This window comes from Ascaphus truei, chromosome 9 (genome assembly GCF_040206685.1).
Source record: "Ascaphus truei isolate aAscTru1 chromosome 9, aAscTru1.hap1, whole genome shotgun sequence".
Lineage (NCBI taxonomy): Eukaryota > Metazoa > Chordata > Amphibia > Anura > Ascaphidae > Ascaphus > Ascaphus truei.
Window position 1 is genome coordinate 26374129 of NC_134491.1, and position 22807 is coordinate 26396935.

A 22807-nucleotide genomic window follows, 5' to 3' on the forward strand; every position below is an offset into this window, starting at 1 on the left:
GTACTTCCGGCCGCCGCCACCGTCTGACTCGGCGCCGCGAGGGAGGAAGGGGGTCCGCCATCTTACGCGCCGCGTGGCAGCTGCGGGAAGCGAGGTGATTTGGAGCGGGGAGGCGGGAAGCGAGGTGATTTGGAGCGGGGAGGGGTGATTTGGAGCGGGGAGAGGTGATTTGGAGCGGGGAGAGGTGATTTGGAGCGGGGAGAGGTGATTTGGAGCGGGGAGAGGTGATGCCGCTGGGGAGGGGGAAGAGGTGATGCCGCTGGGGAGGGGGAAGAGGTGATGCCGCTGGGGAGGGGGAAGAGGTGATGCCGCTAGGGAGGGGGAAGAGGTGATGCCGCTGGGGAGGGGGAAGAGGTGATGCCGCTGGGGAGGGGGAAGAGGTGATGCCGCTGGGGAGGGGGAAAAGGTGATTTGGAGAGGGGAGAGAGGTGTGTGTGTGTGTGTGTGTGTGTGTGTGTGTGTGTTTTTTTTATTTTTTTGGACCTTTGGCCCGTCACTCCGCCTCAGGCCAATGAGAGGTGTGGGGGGCGGGCCAAGGGGGTGGTGTGAGTGTGTGAGGCCAATGAGAGGTGTGCGGGGGCGGGCGGGCCAAGGGACCAATGAGATTGCCGCTAGGGACACCGGACATCCAGCAGGCAGGCATGCATGCAGGCAGGCAGGCAGGCAGGCAAACAAACATACAGTGCTTTCACTAATATAGTATAAAGATGAGTTATTCTGTGGTATATTTAGAGTGCTATTTTGGGGATTGTCTCAGTCTTTTTGTGTGTTATATTTATTTCTTTTTCCCCCAGCACCACCAGTGTTTCCCTAGTTATTTAGTCACAGGCTATCAAGTTTAGAAATTGTTTTTTCTCCGGATTATCTGTATTAATTTTTGGGTCTGGCTTAACCACTTCTTTATATAGTGTGAGCAACTGCCTTTTTGTGTGTGTGTCATATACACACACACACACACACACTTCTATGAACAACCGTGTGTGTGTGTGTGTGTGTGTGTGTGTGTGTGTGTGTGTGTGTGTGTGTATACACACCTACCTGTCTGAGCAGGTCTTTACATACACATCTAGACAGGGGTGTGCATAAGTACATAGTGAGTTAGTGACAATGTAATGATAAAGAGTGCTTACACATCTCAGACAGGCCCCCTAACCTGCCTTACCGTAATGACATGCAAATGAGCAATCACTGGGTCCCTGTTTTTGAAGTGAAACTTCTATGCTGGTACCAACCATATGAAAATGTTCCTGGGAGTAAATCGCCTTGATGGGAGATGGAAGTGCAGTCCCGGAAGTGACGTCACTCCTGGCAGAAGAGGTGGTAGGAGTGTTGGCAGCTCACAGCAGCGCATGCGCAGACACCACCACCAGTCACTTCACTGGAGACTCCGCCCCTCACCGAGCACATGTCACTGCTTCACCTGACTGCACTGTGTCGCTGGGGCCTGCGGGAGATCCCACCTCCCCTACGGCTCTGACCATAGACAGCGCATGCGCAGACACCAACCAAATATCTCAATGCCCGCAGGCCTTTGCGCATGCTCACGGGCTTCTGCGCATGCGCGCCACCAACTATAAAATGGACCGAGGAGGGGGAGAGGAGCCGGGAACACCGGACAGAGAGCGAGGGGGAGAGAGCCGGTTCCCCAACTGAAACAGACAAAGTCACATACACACACCCAGTGTCACGCACACGCACACAGAATCTCACACACACACGAGGAATTCAAAATTAGTATAAATATATTGGTGCAAAAAGCTAAAACGGGGTGTATGCTGTGCACCTGCATTCTAAGTCACACTTCCACACTTCTTTGTTTTGTCACTGAAATTGTCATCATCACAAATACAATGTGTGACAAAAGACAAAGAAGTTTCACTTAAAATGTGCGCGCACACAATGTTTTTTGTCTACGAACATGGTTTCCATTAAGCTGGATGTTTTATAGCAAAGCCTGGGATGAAGAGATGCATGGCCAGGAAGCCGACTTGCAGACCGCTGTTCCAACCTTTTATGTCTGTGTGAGGATGGTCACTGGCCTTGTGTACATACACACAAATACGACGTGTATATAAACAGACATACTTGTTAGGTACATACACATGTAGATACACAAAGCAGATAAATACATATGATTATTTTCTATACAAATACACGATACCTGCACTCCTCCCTTTAGGAGTATGCAGCTGGTACAAAGATATGCCTTACAATTATGGAAAAAAACACAGATACCCAGCAAGCGCTCAGAAACCCCCCAAAATTACCAATATATATATATGTATATAAGTGTCAAAATTAGTGCTACTGGGCGTGGCCAATTGTATAAAACAAGAAACAAAGAAGTCCAGAGCAACATCCAATGTGACAAAAATACACAGTGAAATAATTATATATATCTTGAAAAATGGTAATTTAGTTAACCCTCTGGCCAAAGCGTATAAGCCTGTGAACCACTTCCAAGGCTTGCCCCTCCCCACTGTCCAGGTAAGCAGGTTTTCTTTTCATGCAGCTGGTTGCGACAGGTTCAATGCCAGGACCATCCTTCCCCTAATTATAGAGGTAAATAAGGATTTTAACCAGTTAGTGTTAGGACCTGCGATATTATGGTCATACCTTGAAAGTGGCTCGCAGGCTTATACGATTTGGCCAAAGGGTTAACTAAATTACCCTGTTTCAAGAGATATATAGGTATTTCACTGTGTATTTTTGTCACATTGGATGTTGCTCTGGACTTTTGTTTCTTGTTTTTTTACATTTCTGGAAAACAAGTACAATTCTGATACAATATGATTGTATGTATATACACGTGTATACCAATGTCCATATACACATGTCTGCGAATGTGTCTGTCTATAGATATATCTGGGTGGCTCTGTATGTAACTGTCCAGAAGCATGTGTGGATATTTAATAAGGGGAAAAATAAATTCCTTCCTGACTCCAAATATTGGCAATCAGATTAGGATCAACATCCTTCCCATGTTTACTTATTTGGTATCTCCCTGTATACCTTTCCAAAAAGATGCCCAACCTTTTTTTGAACATATCTATTGCATCTGCCATCACAGTCCCCATGGGTAATGAATTCCACATTTTAACTTCACCAGCAACAAAGGAAAGGTTTCTTTACAGTAAGGGCAATCTCCTTTCCTCCAACCTTAAGGCTACGTCCTCGGTGGCAGAGGCTGTGCACGCGACGGTACAAGTACAGCCCTCTATGGGGCAGGCCCTAGGCGGCGTGTGTGCGCGTGTTGTGCAACCGCCTTTGCCAAAAGACAAGATTTTTGTCTTTTGGCGCGGCTGCCATGTCACAGCGGCGGTTCAGCCAATGAGAGCGAACCAGCCACGCCCCCTGTCGCGATCTGCTCTTCTCCTGAGGGGCAACCTAAGACCACAGGTCACGGCTGAAACTGGTGCACATGCCCCCAAGTGCTCCGACGCGTGCATGCACCCAGTGACTGGGGCCAGAGCCTAAGGGATGACCCTGTGTCCTTTGTACTGCCCGTGGGATGAATAGTTCTTTTGAAAACTCCTTGTATTGTCCCCGAATATATTTGTATATAGTTATCATATCCCCCCTTAGATGCCTCTTTTCTAATGTCAATAAATCAAATTTTGCTAGCCTCTCCTCATACTGTAAGTTAGATTGTCCACCCCCTTTATTAATTTGGTGGCTCTTCTCTGCACTCGCTCTAGTTTCATAATGACTTTTCTAAGGAGTGGTGCCCAAAATTGTACTCCATATTCAAGGTGTGGTCTTACTAATGCTTTATAAAGGGGCATCATTATGTTTACTTCCCTTCCATTCATTGGCCGTTTAATGCAAGATATGCTCTTTTTTGCCTTTACAGCCACTTTTGCTGAGCCTGCTGTCTACAAGCACTCCTAAATCCTTCTCCATCAAGGATTCTCCTAATTTATCCCCATTTAATTTGTAAATCGCCAGTTTATTCTTGCTTCCCAAATGCATAACCTTACATTTATCTGTATTAAACCTCATCTGCCATTTACCTGCCCAAGGTTCCAGTCTCTCCAAGTCCTTTTGGAGAGAAATTACATCCTGCTCCGATTCTACTACCTTACACAATTTAGTATCATCAGCAAAGATGGAGACTTTGCTCTCGATGCCAACCTTAAGGTCGTTAATACACAAATTAAAAGCAGGGGTCTCAGTACCGATCCCTGAGGTACTCCACTCACGACTTTAGCCCAACCTGAAAAAGTTCCATTTATGACAACCCTCTGTTGTCTATCCTTCAACCAGTTTTCAACCCTGGTGCATATATTATTACTGAGTACAATTTGCTTTATTTTGTACACTAACCTTGTGTTGAACCATATCAAACGCCTTTTCTAAATCCAAGTAGACCACATGATCTGCATTACCCTGGTCTAAATTCCTACTTACCTCCTCAAATAAACTAATAAGTTTACTTTGGAATGACATATGCTTCATAAATCCATGCTGACGATTACTAATAATTTTGTTTTCCATTAGGTATTCCTGAATATTATCCCATACTAAATCTTCAAGTAGCTTTCCCACTATTGATGTCAGGCTTACAGGTCTGTAATTCCCCGGTTGTGATCTAGCTCCCTATTAAAATATTGGCACCACATCTGCTTTATGCCAATCTTGTGGTACTGAGATGGGGCAAATGGAGTCCTTGAATATTAAATGTAATCGTTTGGCAATTACTGAACTTAACTCCTTAAGAACTCTTGGATGTACAGTATGCCATCGGGGCCAGGTGCCTTATTTACTTTAATTTTATCAAGCCGCCTATGAACTTCTTCCTCAGTTAAACAATTGTTCCTTAATATAGAGATTGTGGCTTCCACCAGCGGCACTACTATTGCAATTGATTCTTCCCTGGTAAATACAGAGGCAATGAATTTGTTTAATACCTCTGTGTGTGTGTTTGTATGCATACATACATACACACATATCGAGATACATATAAACACACACTTTACAGGTGTACGTATGTAAATATATGTCTCTATAATCAGTCTACATGTGTGTACATATGAGTGCTGTGCTTTTGTGCATATACACAGACGTGCCCACATTATTCCACACTTCTGGAATGCCCTCCCCCTCAATACGACTAGCACCCACTCTATCCACCTTTAAGACCCACCTTAAGGCACACTTGCTTAAAGCTGCAGTTCAGTCTTTTTTTTATTTTTTATTTATTTTTTTACTTCAATAGTTTCATGTGGGCAATCTCTAATTACCTAAAGAACTGCATAGCTGCCGGTCAATTCGTTCTCCGTCTATTGATCGGCAAAGTTTGGCGACATCTTTAAATATGGGGAATGTAAATGGTTGCTATAGGAACAAGCATGCTTGTTAAAATAGAATACAAGAAAATTGGTCTTTCAAAGTTGTTTTTTTTTTTTAAAACAGAAAATGCTAAAAGTATTTTTTCTTACTACAGAACTGATTTATTAAAAAAAAACCACACATGCAGGATATTGCCTGAAATGCAGCTTTAAAGAAGCATATGAGTAGCACCGTGGCTAATACTATACACGATACATAAAGCTTGTCCCCCTGAAGACGCACTTACCAGAATGTCCTCCTACTGTCTCAGTACATTCTTCCTACCTACCAATTAGATTGTAAGCTCTTTGGAGCAGGGAGTCCTCTTCCTAAATGTTACTTTTATGTCTGAAGCACTTATTCCCATGATCTGTTATTTGTATTTGTTATTTATACGATTGTCACGTGTATTACTACTGTGAAGAGCTATGTACATTAATGGCGCTATAAAGACATAAATACATTTATTAAACTCACTCTGATCCGGATGACTCCTCGCCCGCAGTGCCCGTCTTGATGCTCATGGGTATAGGGGTGACCCCATTTAGCTGTTCCTGGAGGGTGGGTTTGGTTCGGTGACCTCTTTCCCCCTCGCTGCCCGAAGAGCCCCGGGAGGGGATGTGTAGCGCAGAGGGGCCCAGCTCGTTGTGGATCCTGTTAATGGAGGAGCGCTGCTTCTTCTTCTTCAAGATCCCTGCGGGGAAGCGAAGGTTAACATGACACCTCCCGTGCGCCTACTGAGTCAGTGTCCCAGCCCAGTATTTTGATTGGCTGGGGTTCCCCGACCCCTCACCTTTCTGCGGTGGGGGGACTGAGGTCTGCGGTGATGTCACTGTGTGATCCCCCAATCGCAGCTCCCCATTGGGTTGAGATGGCTCCACCTGCGGCCGCCCCTGAGACGCAACATTATCTACTAAAAGAACGGGGCAAAGTGTTAACTCCATTCCTGCCAGGGACTAGATAGAACACCCCTCCCTTAAACCATCAGAAACAAGATTCACCCGACCACTCATTGACCCTCTAAAGGCCGGAGCTCTGTGGTCATTACCTTTCAGGGCGCTGTGCAGCAATTTCTCATTATTGGGGCTCATGAGGGTCTCCCAACAGGGCCCCCCAGGACCACCACCCCCATCCTCACTATCTGAGGAGTGAGTGGAGGCGAAGGAGCAGCTGTGATCATCCTCCAGAGACAGGTCACTGTCCGAGTCTGAATCTGCTGAGAGAGAGACTGTGCAGTGCAGGAATAGCAGAGGGGGCTGCAGATCAGGATGGAGGTACAGTGACAGATCTGTGTGTGGGGTCATTACAGGAACAGTAGAGGAGGCTGTAGCATGGAAATTCAGCGACTGAGATGTGTGTATGGGGCGAGGACAGTAATAGCAGCGGGTGCAGGACAGACGTGTATGTGTGTGTATAAGGTTAGCACAGGAATAGCAGAGAGCTGCGCTAGAATAGTAGTGGATGCAGTTACCTTCGTGTTGGTCCTTGGGTTCTAGGTACACTCCGTTAGGATCGTTTAACCCAGCAAGTGACTGACTGTTGAGCCCGGTCTCATCTCTGAGGGCGAGAGTGCATATTAACCTATCCCCTGCCAAAGACCTGCAGAACATGCATGTAATAACCCCTCCCCTGCAATGTACCTGCATGCAGAGTGTTGCTCTATTACCTCCTTGTTTCTGCAGAGCATCGCTCCATTAACCCATTCCATGCCAGAGACATGCAGATAATCCCTCCCCATGCCATATTCCAGCATCTCACCTGAGCAGGAAGGGCAGGTAGCTGTGACTCCTCCCTGAGGGCAGGGAGCTGTGCAGGGAGCCCGTAGAGGAGCCAAAGGGCATGTGATAGAGACGGCCATCTACATATGTGTTACCGGGATGTGACTGTAGGGGCCAGAGAGGGGGAGGGGAGAGCATGGTAAGAGTGGGAGGGCACACTCCGATATACAGGAGAAAACACAGATTCACACAAACTGAGTCTGACATGCAAATACCCATACAGTGCACACACTGACACCCACAGTGGTATTGTGTTATCGTGTGTGTGTGTGTGTGTGTGTGTGTGTGTGTGTGTGTGTGTGTGTGTGTGTGTGTGTGTGTGTGTGTGTGTGTGTGTGTGTGTGTGTGTGTGTGTGTGTGTGTGTGTGTGTGTGTTCACATGGAGCAGAATGAGGAGCAGAATGATTTATACATGTCTGGGAGTGGTTTGACTTGCTTTGCTAGACCCATGCTGTGCTTAATCGCTGTGTGAACAGCGATGCATTTGCTTAAATGGGCACCATGTGAATGGATATTCCAGGCAAAAGGCGACACAGTGTGTGCTCATTTGCATGTCATTTCCCAGAATCCCTTGCTGCAGTGGGAGCACTGTATGCTAGATGATAATGGTTGAAAGGCGGGGTTGCAGACCTGTCTAAGACATGTGAATGTGCTCACAAGTGATGATATTCTTTATTGGAGATTATATATATATATATATATATATATATATATACACACACATATACATATACATACACAAGTACACACACAGTGACAGTATATACACAGGTGGACAGATGGATACACACAGATATATCACAGTCACATATGACAGAGGGAGGAGTGCAGAGAAGGTGTGCGAGACAGGCAGACACATGGAGCCCTCACCGAGGTCAGCGTCGATTTCGTGGTGACGCTGGGTTCGTGTTTCTTGCTGACGCTCTGTTTCAGCGCCCTGTGTACATCTCTACTGAGTATCACACTAACCAGGAAGATGAGGGGGCCCTGAGACAGAACGCACACGTTATAAAAACATCCCTCTGGTCAGAACTATGACATGGGGGGTACCCCTGTTGCAAGAACATCCCCCTTATAAGAACATCTTACAGTCCTGGTGTGACCCTCCTTATTGGGGGGGAACCTCTGTTATAAGAACCCCCCCCCCCCCCCTATACTCCACCATTGGTACCTGTAAACAGATGGCCCCCGCGTACAGATAGTGGAAGAGTAGCAGATCACTGTTGACAGACAGGAGGGCAAGAAGCCAGGAGACACTGACCAGGAGGAGCAGGAAGGAGGCGCAGCGCAGGCCGGAGCTGTGGGGATAGAGGAGAATGGGAGAGAGTTATCACACTGTGTTCAGGGGATACAGAGATATAACTTTACAAGAGACAGGAGTACAGAGATATAACTGTACGAGAAAGGGGGTAGGAGTGAGAGAAGAGGTGGGTGAGAGGAGAGGGGGTAGAAGAGGGGGGTAGAGAGAAAGCGAGGGGGAGGGAGGAAAAGAGGGCGAGCGGAAGGAGAGAGGTGGGGTGAAGAGAGAGAGAAGGGGGATAGAGAGATGGGTAAGGAAAGAGAGGGTCGAGAGAGAAAGAGATGGGAAGGAGAGAGTGGGGGATGGAAAGAGGGAGTGGGAAGGAAACAGGATGAAGGAAAGAGAGGGGGAATGAGATATAGAGAGGAAAGGAAAGAGGGGGAGAGGGAAAGAGATGGGAGAGGGAAAGAGATGGGAAGGAGGAATTTGGGCAGTGTCACTCACGCTGTGCCCTTCTTCTGGAATCCCTCCCTCCGCGCTGCACAGGACGCTCGACCCGACAGGACACACAGGAACAGGCCGGTCTGAAAGACACCAGGTGTAAAACCCCGCCCCGAGGACCAGCACCCAACGCAAGCACTCACACGGAGAAAGCATGCTAACCCCCGCCCTCCAGGAGCTGCGTCACTCATGCAGACGCCAATCATAAAACAGAGCACCGATTGGCTCTGTGTTTTCATGGGCACGTGAACACCCCCTCACATCTGGGAACGTTATATTCGTCCAGATTACCCGTGGGGGGGAGGGGGAATCTGCATGGTTACCACATTTACATTTTTATAATACGGGGCGCCTAAATAATTTGCAAATGCTTCGAGCTGAACGGTATCTCCCATTTGAGCGATATAAAGGGCCGGCTTGATGGTGGTGCCATCAGTGCAAATGCATCTGGCCCCGCCTTACAGAGGCCCCATGCCCGGCCCCGGCCCCGCCTTACAGAGGCCCCATGCCCGGCCCCGGCCCCGCCTTACAGAGGCCCCATGCCCGGCCCCGGCCCAACTTCAGTAATCGCACTTAATGTTGTGGTGGTTAAATTGGCACAACACCACCACCACATTTAAACTGTGATTGCTGGGGGAGAGAACGGCGCCTCTGTAAGTGCCTGCGTCTCCTCCTGCTACCATGTGACGACGCGTCGCCAATACAACGTGACATCACTCGACGGCGGGCAAGAGGCGCCACGTCACGTCAATGCGACACGTTGCACCAGGAGGAGATGCTAGGTCCGGAGCAGGTAAGAGGTGAAACTCCCTCTGCACCGAGCCAAACTCCCTCTGCACCGAGCCAAACTCCCTCTGCACCGAGCCAAACTCCCTCTGCACCGAGCCAAACTCCCTCTGCACCGCGCCCCGTGAAACTCCCTCTGCACCGAGCCCCGTGAAACTCCCTCTGCACCGAGCCAAACTCCCTCTGCACCGAGCCCCGTGAAACTCCCTGTGCACCGAGCCCCGTGAAACTCCCTGTGCACCGAGCCCCGTGAAACTCCCTCTGCACCGAGCCCCGTGAAACTCCCTCTGCACCGAGCCCCGTGAAACTCCCTCTGCACCGAGCCAAACTCCCTCTGCACCGAGCCCCGTGAAACTCCCTGTGCACCGAGCCCCGTGAAACTCCCTCTGCACCGAGCCCCGTGAAACTCCCTCTGCACCGAGCCCGTGAAACTCCCTCTGCACCGAGCCCCGTGAAACTCCCTCTGCACCGAGCCCCGTGAAACTCCCTCTGCACCGAGCCAAACTCCCTCTGCACCGAGCCCCGTGAAACTCCCTCTGCACCGAGCCAAACTCCCTCTGCACCGAGCCAAACTCCCTCTGCACCGAGCCAAACTCCCTCTGCACCGAGCCAAACTCCCTCTGCACCGAGCCAAACTCCCTCTGCACCGAGCCAAACTCCCTCTGCACCGAGCCCCATGAAACTCCCTCTGCACCGAGCCCCGTGAAACTTCCTCTGCACTCCGACTATATTCCTGGTTTTTATCACCTCTGCTATCGTCCGGGCGGAGAAATACGCGCACTGAACTGACAAGTAGCGGTGGGAGAAAAGGTAACGCTTGTAGGAGTGGGGGTCATGGGATTAGGAGTTGACCTAACTTTAGTATTTGAATTATTTAGTACGGCGACATCTACTGGAAAAGGTAATTATTGCACTCAAGTAGAAATGTTTTTAGGACTGATTTAATTACAGTCACTTTAAGATCATTTCACATCAAGGCACTAAAATATAGGACAATTATGCGTCCTGACAGACCTTTCCGGGACAAGGGGAGAAGTCCCAATGAAATAAGGGGCAATCCCGTATATACGAGACGTCTGCCAACCGTAGGAAATCGGCTCACACTATGTCAGACTATGACCCCAGGCTATAGAGTCCGTGGCACCAACCTCTGATTGGATAAGAGGGTGTCCCACATGGACTTCCTATAAATGAATAGTTCGATCTCTTACCGAGATTACAAAAGCAGCAGGTCCGGCGAAGCTCCAGATTAAAGTGTCGGATACAGAAAGCCAGCAGAAATCGGGGTTCCCGTAACCTTCAGGGTCCAGTCCAACTGCCAGACCTGGGGGAGGAGGGCGCAGAATAAGACACTGCCCCCCAAAGTGACAAGACCCCAGTTCCAGCAGCTTCTGGTTCAGCCCTCTGCTGCCAGAGTGGTAAGAAACACATTAGGGTGAAGGAGTCACCCCTAAATGAAGTCAGGATGATGTTGCAAATACCAAAGCCGGGCTGAGTTGTATTTGTGGATAGTAGCTATATTTTAAGAAGCCCCCATGGAAAATAATTCACCTTCGATACTTCTCCAGGGTTGGAAACTGCAGGAGGGTTTGACGGCAAAGTTTGAGATTAGGGTGAAAAAAGGGACATAAAGGATTTTTGTATACGGACTGAGGCTATAGGGGAAGCGAAGGGGCTTTCTATAGGGACTGGGCTACAAGGGAAGAAAATAGGCTTTCTATATGAACTACGGGGGAGAGGGGGGGAACTGGGGCTCTGCATGCGTGCAGAGGCCACCATCGGTTAGACTGACCTGTGATAAAGGCCGGCACCCCCCAGCCCAGAGCGTAGTAAAATCTCATGGGCCCAGAGTTGACATCACGAACTTCGCCGAGCCTGCGGTAAATGTGCAAAACCTCCAGGAAAACCCAAGAGAAGCAGCAGAGGGAGAGGAAGTGGAGAATGATAGCGATGATAGTGCAGGCAAACTGAGAGAGGAGAGAGAGATTGGGGAGGAGAGAAAGCAAGAGATAGGATGGGAAAAATAAGGGGGGGGGGGGAAAGAGGGCAGTAGGGAACAGGGGAGTGAGATAGCGAGAGAACGGGGAAAAGTAGATAAAGTGATAAGAGGAGGGGAAAGCAGATAAAAAAAAATATTAAATGGTGCTCATTACATATGGATTTAATATATACATAAATACGAACATGGTCATGCGTCACGGTCCATTTTGGCTTTATTTTTGTTAAATAAATAATGACACGGTGTAATGTCATGTGTTGTTGTTCATCTGAGGTTGTATTTGCCTAATTTTTAGACCTGCTAAGGAACAGATGATTGTTATTATGTCCTGATATGTAAAACCATAGAATTCAAAGAGGGTGTACTTTCTTTTTCACACCACTGTATACATGTGTGTATATGCACGGAAATATGTATATATACATACGACACATATATATATATATATATATATATATATATATATATGAGAGAGAGAGACACACACACACACACATGTATACATCCATCCATACACACACACACATAATATCTGTACCTGCATGTCGGCCTGGTTGATCCCCAGCAGGAAGCTGAGCTGTGACAGGAGCAGGGAGAGCACGAGGTTCCTGCGGATTCCCTGCTGGTTGGAACGGAGAGAGCGCAGGATGCACAGGAACAGCAGAGAGAGCAGCAGGAAGCCCAGGGTCACCCCCAGGCAGGAGTATGTAACACTGCGCAGGGGGAGGACCTCACCATTCTGGGGGGAGGAGGGCAAAGGGGAGAAGAGATAGAAGGGAAGAGACCGCGACAGACAGGAAGTGGAGAGAAAGGGGAGAGGGAGAGAAGAAAAAAAAAGGAGGGGAGAATGAAAGAGAGAGACAGAGGAAGTGACATTAGTGATAGAGAAGGAGGGTGGGGGGAGAGAAAACAGATCATTTGTGGGGGGGGGGGGATCAACATTATAGGACTTCATAGGGAGGGGGCAGCCATCTTGAAGCTGTGATGTCACTTCGAGAAGTAGCCGCGAGGCTGCAGGACAACGTAGGGTGCCAGGAAGTGACATTACATAGAAACGGTGCGGCTGTGGGGTATAAATACTGCATGAGAGCTCAGTGTCAGGCGGCAGCAGCAGCTGTCTAGGTACAGTAGCTGGGATAGTATTCTGTACAGCAGGGCTGATGGTGACAGAAGAGCATGAATCTGTCCTCTTGGTGAGGCCACGCCTGGAATACGGGGCACACCTGGAATACGGGCCACACCTGGAATACGGGGCACACCTGGAATACGGGGCACAGCTATCGGCCCCTAACCTTAAAAATACGTTATGGGAGATGAGACGAGACGCAGAGGAGAATGGCAGAGTTAAAGTGGTGGCAGTAATGGGGTAGTCAGATATACATGGGGTCAGTACGAAGGACAATAACACAGTGCATCCCCCTAAGATCAAGAGATAGGAGATTGCCTCAGCAGCAAGGGGGTAAATATAGGGATAGAGAAAAGATGTGTTTGATATAAGGGGAGAGATGTGATTGATCAGGATAATATGAAGGCAGAGTATTGATTAGGGGGACATATGGTTGATTAAGACGATATATAGTCAGAGTATTGTTCAGAGAGATTTGCGCGATGAACATATTATATAGGCAGAGCATCGGTCACGTAGATATCTGATCAGTCAGATAATAGAAAATATATATAGGTGTATATATATATATATATATATATATATAGGTACCTCTCTGCGGGACATGTCCATGAGCACTGCAAAGCTAGTCATGTGATGACACTGGCAGCTGATGTGCGTCTCATTACGGAAAACCAGCTCACAGCCGCGAGACGACCAGCCCCCCCCAGGGGAGGGCAGCCTGGGGGGGAGGGAAGATAAAATAAGGATGAGGTTGAGACCGGTGGGGGGTGGGATAGGAGAGAGATGGAAGTGAGTGAGAGAGACAAAGAGGGGGATAGAGAGGGAAAGAAAAAATCAGGAGGGAAAAAGGAGAGAGGGGGGAGGGGGGAGAGGGGATAGAGGGAAATAGGAGGGGGAGAAAGGGAATGAGATGGGGGGGAGAAAGGGAATGAGGAGGGAGAAAGGGAATGAGGAGGGAGAAAGGGAATGAGGAGGAAGAAAGGGAATGAGGAGGGGGGAGAAAGGGAATGAGGAGGGAGAAAGGGAATGAGGAGGGAGAAAGGGAATGAGGAGGGAGAAAGGGAATGAGGAGGGGGGGAGAAAGGGAATGAGGAGGGGGGGAGAAACGGAATGAGGAGGGAGAAAGGGAATGAGGAGGGAGAAAGGGAATGAGGAGGGAGAAAGGGAATGAGGAGGGGGGGAGAAAGGGAATGAGGAGGGAGAAAGGGAATGAGGAGGGGGGGAGAAAGGGAATGAGGGGGGAGAAAGGGAATGAGGGGGGAGAAAGGGAATGAGGAGGGGGGGAGAAAGGGAATGAGGAGGGGGGGAGAAAGGGAATGAGGAGGGGGGGAGAATGGGAATGAGGAGGGGGGGGAGAAAGGGAATGAGGAGGGTGGGAGATGAGGAGGGGGAGGAGAGGAATGAGGAGGGGGAGGAGAGAGGAATGAGGAGGAGAGAGGAATGAGGAGGGGGAGAGAGAAAGGGGAGGAAGGGAGAGGGAGGGGGTGAAAGAGAGAAGGGTTAAGGGAGAGAAGGGTTAAAGGAGAGGGGGAGGAGGGGAGATAGGGGGAGGGGAAACAGAGAAGGGGGAGAGAGGAAAGAACGAATAGGGGAGAGGGTTAGTGTGGGGGGATAGATGCAAGGTAGGTAGAGGTTACACACGGGGGGAGGGGAGGAGTGGTTGTTAGCGAGGTTTCACACAGAGGGTGAGGTCACTCACGGGAGGGAGTGGTTCCAGTACACACAGATGGGTTTGGACCGGTCCTGGGTCTCCAGCAGGCGGAACTGCACAGTGATTGGCTGATCCAGAGCACGAGCCCCGCCTTCTGACTCGTGAATATTAATACTCACCACAGGGCTATTTATCACAGGGCGCTTAGGGACCCTGAGAGAGAGGGGAAGGGTCAGCGCGGGAGAGGGGAAGCATCAGCGCGAGAGAGGGGAAGCGTCAGCGCGAGAGAGAGGGGAAGCGTCAGCGCGAGAGAGGGGAAGCGTCAGCGCGAGAGAGGGGAAGTGTCAGCGCGAGAGAGGGGAAGCGTCAGCGCGAGAGAGAGGGGAAGCGTCAGCGCGAGAGAGGGGAAGCGTCAGCGCGAGAGAGGGGGGAAGCGTCAGCGCGAGAGAGGGGGGAAGCGTCAGCGCGAGAGAGGGGGGAAGCGTCAGCGCGAGAGAGAGGGGAAGCGTCAGCGCGAGAGAGAGGGGAAGCGTCAGCGCGAGAGAGAGGGGAAGCGTCAGCGCGAGAGGGAGGGGAAGCGTCCGCGAGAGGGAGGGGAAGCGTCCGCGAGAGGGAGGGGAAGCGTCCGCGAGAGAGAGGGGAAGCGTCAGCGAGAGAGAGGGAAGCGTCAGCGAGAGAGAGGGGAAGCGTCAGCGAGAGAGAGGGGAAGCGTCAGCGAGAGAGAGGGGAAGCGTCAGCGAGAGAGAGGGGAAGCGTCAGCGAGAGAGAGGGGAAGCGTCAGCGAGAGAGGGGAAGCGTCAGCGAGAGGGAGAGAGGGGAAGCGTCCACGAGAGGGAGAGAGGGGAAGCGTCCACGAGAGGGAGAGAGGGGAAGCGTCCGCGAGAGGGAGAGAGGGGAAGCGTCAGCGAGAGAGTTGAATCATCAGCGAGAGAGAAGGGAAGCGTCAGCGAGAGAGGGGGGGAATTGTCAGTGAGAGAGGGGGGAAGTGTCAGAGAGGGGGGGAAGTGTCAGTGAGAGAGGGGGAAGTGTCAGCGAGAGAGAGGAAGAGTAAGCGAGAGTCAGTGAGAGAGAGGGGAAGAGTCAGTGAGAGAGAGGAAGTGTTAGTGAGAAAGAGGGGAAATGTTAGTGAGAGAGAGGGGAAGTGTCAGTGAGAGAGAGGGGAAGTGTCAGTGAGAAAGAGGAGAAGTGTCAGTGAGAGAGAGGAGAAGTGTCAGTGAGAGAGAGGAGAAGTGTCAGTGAGAGAGAGGAGAAGTGTCAGTGAGAGAGAGGAGAAGTGTCAGTGAGAGAGAGGGGAAGTGTCAGTGAGAGAGAGGGGAAGTGTCAGTGAGAGAGAGGGGAAGTGTCAGTGAGAGAGCGGGCGCGAGAGAGAACAAGAGCGAGAGAGACAGAAAATAAAATGAGAGAGGGAAAAGGAGACAGAGCGGCAGAGACAAAGATTGTGCCGCTGTACTGTGGGTACCTGAGGCTCCTCTTGTCGGGGTCCCACCTCTCCGGCAGCAGTGCCCCCAGCGTGCGGTATATAATGACAGTCACCACGGCCTGCGCGTCTCTCTGCCCCCGTTCCTCCTGCGGCTCCTTCTCCCGCTTCTCTCTGCTGCGATCAGACAGCGCCTCTGGATCCGATGCTGTCCCAGCAGCGGGTTCTGAGAGAGAGGAGGGCATAGTGACAGGGGGCACAGTGCACACAGATTCTGGCACCTTTAGGACCAGGCCCACACTCTGGCATATCTAGAGCTACACAGTGTGGTACCACTAGAACCAGGACACACAGCTTGGCATCACCAGGGCACACACAGCCTGGCACCTCCAGGGATGGCACTCCTCACCTTGGGCATCATGCGGCAGAAACGCTGTGCGTGGCAAAATCACTGCGGTCTCCTGGTCGTTTGGCTTCGCTCCGCGCAGCGACTCGTATCGTGGCAACACTGCACCGGCAAAGTTAACCTTGTCCAACCGTGTCACGGAGACAACTGGGAGGAGAGAGAAACAGAGAGGGGATTACAGCTCAACAGCTGACCAACTAAGGCAGGGAACTGAAAGATAGCGGGGTAACCCCGGGACTTACCAATGTTCGGGGTGATGATGGTAAAGGGGGTGAGGTAGGTGTGCTTCATATTGCGTGCCAAGGTAACCGCGTAAGCCTCGTAGTGTCTGAGCAGGAGGGCACTGCCAGCCTCCGATACCTGGATGGCATCCCAAAGTGGCTTGGTGCCCAGATTGAGGAGATGGCTGCCGACTCTGACCACGTTCTGCAAAGGCACAAGGTGTCACTCGGGGAGAGGGGACATGGTGACACAGCGAGAAAGGAACATGGCGCCTGTCCCTCCCCCAGCAGAGTGACACAGTGACAGACGGAAGGGAGTATCGGGACATGCAGTCTGGCCCTCCCACCGTAGGGCGATATGGACAGAGGGGCGCTATGGGGCATGGAGCCTGTCCCTCCCCCCTCACGGGGCAGATGATGAATGTCACCTCTGTAAAGTGAACATCCTGTGTTGCTGCCAGACTGAAGCCGCTCTCCTGGCTCTGCCGCTGCAGAATGGTGCTCAGCAGTTGGTAGGACACCCGCACGTCACTGCTCAGGAAGGTACCCACCCCCTGCGTGGCATCCCACAGATCCCGTGCCCCCCGCTGTGCCAGCGCAGGGGTCAGCACCGAGGTATTCTGAGTGAGCTTGTCAAACTAGAGGAGAGAGGGATACGGATGGAGAGAGAGAGACTTGATGGAGCAATAGGAGGGGTTATAGTTATAGGGAGGCTTTAGGGAAAGAGTTACACAGAGTTGTATGGGTTAGGGGTGGGCTATGTGACAGTGGGAGGAGATGGGGATAGGGTTACACAGAGTTGTGTGGGTTAGGGGTGGGCTATGTGACAGTGGGAGGAGATGGGGATAGGGTTACACAGAGTTGTGTGGGCTAGGGGTGGGCTATGTGACAGTGGGAGGAGATGGGGATAGTGTTACACAGAGTTGTGTGGGTTAGGGGTGGGCTATGTGACAGTGGGAGGAGATGGGGATAGTGTTACACAGAGTTGTGTGGGTTAGGGGTGGGCTATGTGACAGTGGGAGGAGATGGGGATAGGGTTACACAGAGTTGTGTGGGTTAGGGGTGGGCTATGTGACAGTGGGAGGAGATGGGGATAGGGTTACACAGAGTTGTGTGGGTTAGGGGTGGGCTATGTGACAGTGGGAGGAGATGGGGATAGTGTTACACAGAGTTGTGTGGGTTAGGGGTGGGCTATGTGACAGTGGGAGGAGATGGGGATAGTGTTACACAGAGTTGTGTGGGTTAGGGGTGGGCTATGTGACAGTGGGAGGAGATGGGGATAGGGTTACACAGAGTTGTGTGGGTTAGGGGTGGGCTATGTGACAGTGGGAGGAGATGGGGATAGTGTTACACAGAGTTGTGTGGGTTAGGGGTGGGCTATGTGACAGTGGGAGGAGATGGGGATAGTGTTACACAGAGTTGTGTGGGTTAGGGGTGGGCTATGTGACAGTGGGAGGAGATGGGGATAGGGTTACACAGAGTTGTGTGGGTTAGGGGTGGGCTATGTGACAGTGGGAGGAGATGGGGATAGGGTTACACAGAGTTGTGTGGGTTAGGGGTGGGCTATGTGACAGTGGGAGGAGATGGGGATAGTGTTACACAGAGTTGTGTGGGTTAGGGGTGGGCTATGTGACAGTGGGAGGAGATGGGGATAGTGTTACACAGAGTTGTGTGGGTTAGGGGTGGGCTATGTGACAGTGGGAGGAGATGGGGATAGGGTTACCCAACACATGGAGGGAGGGAGGGGGGGGGGTACTCACCAGTCCTTTGAGGGGCAAGAAGGGAAGGGAAGTGCAATTTGACAAGTTCGGGGACAGCCACCCCCTGTGCTCATCACAGTGACGGACAGCAGTGCCTGAGAGAGAGGGACGTCACCTCTAACACCATGCAACACACACACACAGAGGGACACAGGGCCTGGCGCCTCTCGGGCTGGCACAGGCACACACAGCCTGGCATCTCTACGGGTAGTTACCTGTAGATCCCCTCGGACACGACACTGCAGCTGGGAGCCCAAAGCGAGTTCTTGGCCACCAGATCTCAGCTTCCACAGCTCGGGGACAACTGTCATAGTTCACTGGGAAAAGAGGGAACAGTGAGGTGCCTGCAGAGCAATGCAACTTCAACTAACTGCAGAGCTTCGCACAGATTACTATACACAGATGAACCCTGCCCTGCAGAGCATTCCTCCCTCATCCATCAAAGCGTTCCTCCCCAAATACCTCATCCCCCGCAAAGCATCACCCCATAACCTTCTGCAGAGCATCACCCCCACAGAGGGTTATAACGGTACATTTGTCCCTCGCAAAGTGTCATCCTCCCACGCCCTCTCCCCCCGCAGACCGTCTCACCCTCGCAGCCGCTGGTCGTGACCTCAGCAAAAGGATTGTCGCAGCGGTCACATCGCTGCCCGATGACGCCCGATTTGCAGGTACACTGCCCGGTAACTGAGTCACACGTCCGACTCAGTGACCCCGTGGGGTAACAGTCACACAGCAAACAGGACAGAGCAACGTGGGGGCGGTAATGATTATCCTGAGAGATGGAGACCGGGGAGGGAAACGAGACAGAAGGAGGGGACGGGGGAAGAGAGAGACGGCATGTAAGTCACACAAAAATGACAAAGCACGTTACTGCTCTCCTCGCTCACACATCTATCTCTGCACCCTCTTGCTCTCTCCACCCTCTTGCTCTCTCCGCCGTCCCCTTTGCACTTTCCCCCTCCGCTTGCTCACCCCCCACCCATCCTCACCTTGCAGCGACATTCCCCTGTGGTCTTGTTACAGTCCGAGTCAAATCCTCTGCTCACGTCACAGTTACATGGGCCACACACGGGGTGACCCCACCAGCCCCGGGCACATGGCTGATCCAGTCTGTGGGGCACAGAAAGCGGTGTGGGGGTAGTGTGTAGTGTGCACACACAACAGGAGATTGGCTGGCAGGTAGGTAGGTTGGAAGATAGGCGAGTGTGGCCAGTCTGGTGTAGGTGGGTCTTGGAGAGGAAGGTAGGTAGGACTATCTTTGAAGGGTAGGAAGAGGTGTGTAAGTAGGTAGGTGACTAGGTGTTGGTGCATAGGCTGGTGCCTGGGGTAGGTATATCTGGGAGGTTATCCTCCAAACACCGGGGGAGCGATGATATAGCGCCATGTATTAAAGAAAATCACATATATATATATATATATATATATAAAAAAGTGCAAATAAGAGTCTATAAATGTCCTACTCACAATGGAGCAGGATAAATAAGCTGTAATCCAACCAGTGTCTCAGTGGTTTCTGGATGTTGTGAGGTATATAGTCTTGGATCTCAAAGACAAGAAAAAAGAGCCATGGTGCAGATCAACTTTAAAACGATATATTTAAACGTACTCTCCCAAATGGGGGCTTACACGTTCTCAGCGATGGGAGAGCATGGAATCACAGGCTATGATGGTATGCAGTAAGTCGCGATCTCACCGCTGCGTTGTCCCAAACTCTCCAGGTTTCCTCTGCGCCCGTCGGCACCGCCTGGCGTCACTTCCGGTTTGACGCCAGACGGTGGTTTTCTTTATTACATGGCGCTATATCATCGCTCCCCTGGGGTTTGGAGGATATTAGTTTGGAAAGATTTGGGACCAGTCTTTTAAGGGTAGTGAGATTTTTTGCCTCTTTATTATGCACTTTATGTATGGTATTTGGTGTTGATTATATATATTATATTCACAGTTTATTTCCCCCTTCGCTGATCACACGGTATATTGTTATTGGCTGAGGAAGTGTTTGAGCCCGCCAGCGTTTTCTATACTATATCTGGGAGGTTACCTGCTCTCACAATAGGGCCCGTAGTGCCCTGGGGTGCAGTCACACGTGTAACCCTGCGAGGAACTGGCACGCCTGACACACGCAGACTGCTGCTGACACGGGTTCAACTCACAGGCGTCCATGCAGCGGTCACCGTAATACCCTGTGGGGGGGAACAAGACATGCTGATCCCAGCAGCAGAGGCAGAAACGAGCCCCGGTGAGGGGCAATTACAGCTCCTGGGAGCAGACAGAGAGAGGGGAAAGAAAGAGCAAAAAGAGACTGCAAGAAAAAGAAACACGGACAGAGAGATAGTGAGATTGAAAAGAGAGCCTGGGTGTCACACACACGCACACAGCCTGGGTGTCACACACGCACGCACACAGCCTGGGTGTCACACACGCACGCACACAGCCTGGGTGTCACACACACGCACACAGCCTGGGTGTCACACACGCACGCACACAGCCTGGGTGTCACACACGCACGCACACAGCCTGGGTGTCACACACGCACGCACACAGCCTGGGTGTCACACACGCACACACACAGCCTGGGTGTCACACACGCACGCACACAGCCTGGGTGTCACACACGCACGCACGCAGCCTGGGTGTCACACACGCACGCACACAACCTGGGTGTCACACACGCACGCACACAGCCTGGGTGTCACACACGCACGCACACAGCCTGGGTGTCACACACGCACGCACACAGCCTGGGTGTCACACACGCACGCACACAGCCTGGGTGTCACACACGCACGCACACAGCCTGGGTGTCACACACGCACGCACACAGCCTGGGTGTCACACACGCACGCACGCAGCCTGGGTGTCACACACGCACGCACGCAGCCTGGGTGTCACACACGCACGCACGCAGCCTGGGTGTCACACACGCACGCACACAACCTGGGTGTCACACACGCACGCACGCAGCCTGGGTGTCACACACGCACGCACGCAGCCTGGGTGTCACACACACACGCACGCAGCCTGGGTGTCACACACGCACACAGCCTGGGTGTCACACACGCACGCACACAGCCTGGGTGTCACACACGCACGCACACAGCCTGTGTGTCACACACGCACACAGCCTGGGTGTCACACACGCACGCACACAGCCTGGGTGTCACACACGCACGCACACAGCCTGGGTGTCACACACGCACGCACACAGCCTGGGTGTCACACACGCACACACACAGCCTGGGTGTCACACACGCACGCACACAGCCTGGGTGTCACACACGCACGCACACAGCCTGGGTGTCACACACGCACGCACGCAGCCTGGGTGTCACACACGCACGCACGCAGCCTGGGTGTCACACACGCACGCACACAGCCTGGGTGTCACACACGCACGCACACAGCCTGGGTGTCACACACGCACGCACACACACACACAGCCTGGGTGTCACACACGCACACAGCCTGGGTGTCACACACGCACGCACACACACAGCCTGGGTGTCACACACGCACACAGCCTGGGTGTCACACACGCACGCACACACACAGCCTGGGTGTCACACACGCACACAGTCTGGGTGTCACACACGCACGCACACAGCCTGGGTGTCACACACGCACGCACACACGCAGCCTGGGTGTCACACACGCACGCACACAGCCTGGGTGTCACACACGCACGCACACAGCCTGGGTGTCACACACGCACGCACACAGCCTGGGTGTCACACACGCACGCACACAGCCTGGGTGTCACACACACGCACGCACACAGCCTGGGTGTCACACACGCACACACACAGCCTGGGTGTCACACACGCACGCACACACACAGCCTGGGTGTCACACACGCACGCACGCACACAGCCTGGGTGTCACACACACACGCACACAGCCTGGGTGTCACACACACGCACGCACACAGCCTGGGTGTCACACACGCACACACACAGCCTGGGTGTCACACACGCACGCACACACACACACAGCCTGGGTGTCACACACACGCACGCACACAGCCTGGGTGTCACACACGCACGCACACAGCCTGGGTGTCACACACACGCACGCACACAGCCTGGGTGTCACACACACGCACGCACACAGCCTGGGTGTCACACACGCACGCACACAGCCTGGGTGTCACACACACGCACGCACACAGCCTGGGTGTCACACACACGCACGCAGCCTGGGTGTCACACACACGCACGCAGCCTGGGTGTCACACACACGCACGCAGCCTGGGTGTCACACACACGCACGCAGCCTGGGTGTCACACACACGCACGCAGCCTGGGTGTCACACACACGCACGCAGCCTGGGTGTCACACACACGCACGCAGCCTGGGTGTCACACACACGCACGCAGCCTGGGTGTCACACACGCACGCACACAGCCTGGGTGTCACACACGCACGCACGCAGCCTGGGTGTCACACACGCACGCACACAGCCTGGGTGTCACACACGCACGCACACAGCCTGGGTGTCACACACGCACGCACACACACAGCCTGGGTGTCACACACGCACACAGCCTGGGTGTCACACACGCACGCACACACACAGCCTGGGTGTCAC

The 22807-nt window shown here is 52.2% G+C and overlaps 1 protein-coding gene across 1 annotated transcript in view; it reads right to left on the bottom strand.

The window, feature by feature from the left end:
- The window catches only part of CELSR2 (cadherin EGF LAG seven-pass G-type receptor 2), a 71212-nt gene that overhangs the window by 2656 nt on the left and 45749 nt on the right, over positions 1–22807 (bottom strand). Inside the window, 22 exon segments of the mRNA XM_075613979.1 lie at positions 5809–6025; positions 6125–6244; positions 6380–6547; positions 6803–6888; positions 7090–7214; positions 7980–8096; positions 8281–8407; positions 8854–8933; positions 10848–10960; positions 11429–11603; positions 12174–12374; positions 13353–13482; positions 14464–14628; positions 15875–16058; positions 16242–16385; positions 16481–16664; positions 16888–17097; positions 18220–18314; positions 18435–18536; positions 18811–18994; positions 19212–19332; positions 20261–20402. Coding sequence (XP_075470094.1) covers positions 5809–6025; positions 6125–6244; positions 6380–6547; positions 6803–6888; positions 7090–7214; positions 7980–8096; positions 8281–8407; positions 8854–8933; positions 10848–10960; positions 11429–11603; positions 12174–12374; positions 13353–13482; positions 14464–14628; positions 15875–16058; positions 16242–16385; positions 16481–16664; positions 16888–17097; positions 18220–18314; positions 18435–18536; positions 18811–18994; positions 19212–19332; positions 20261–20402 — 3190 coding nt within the window.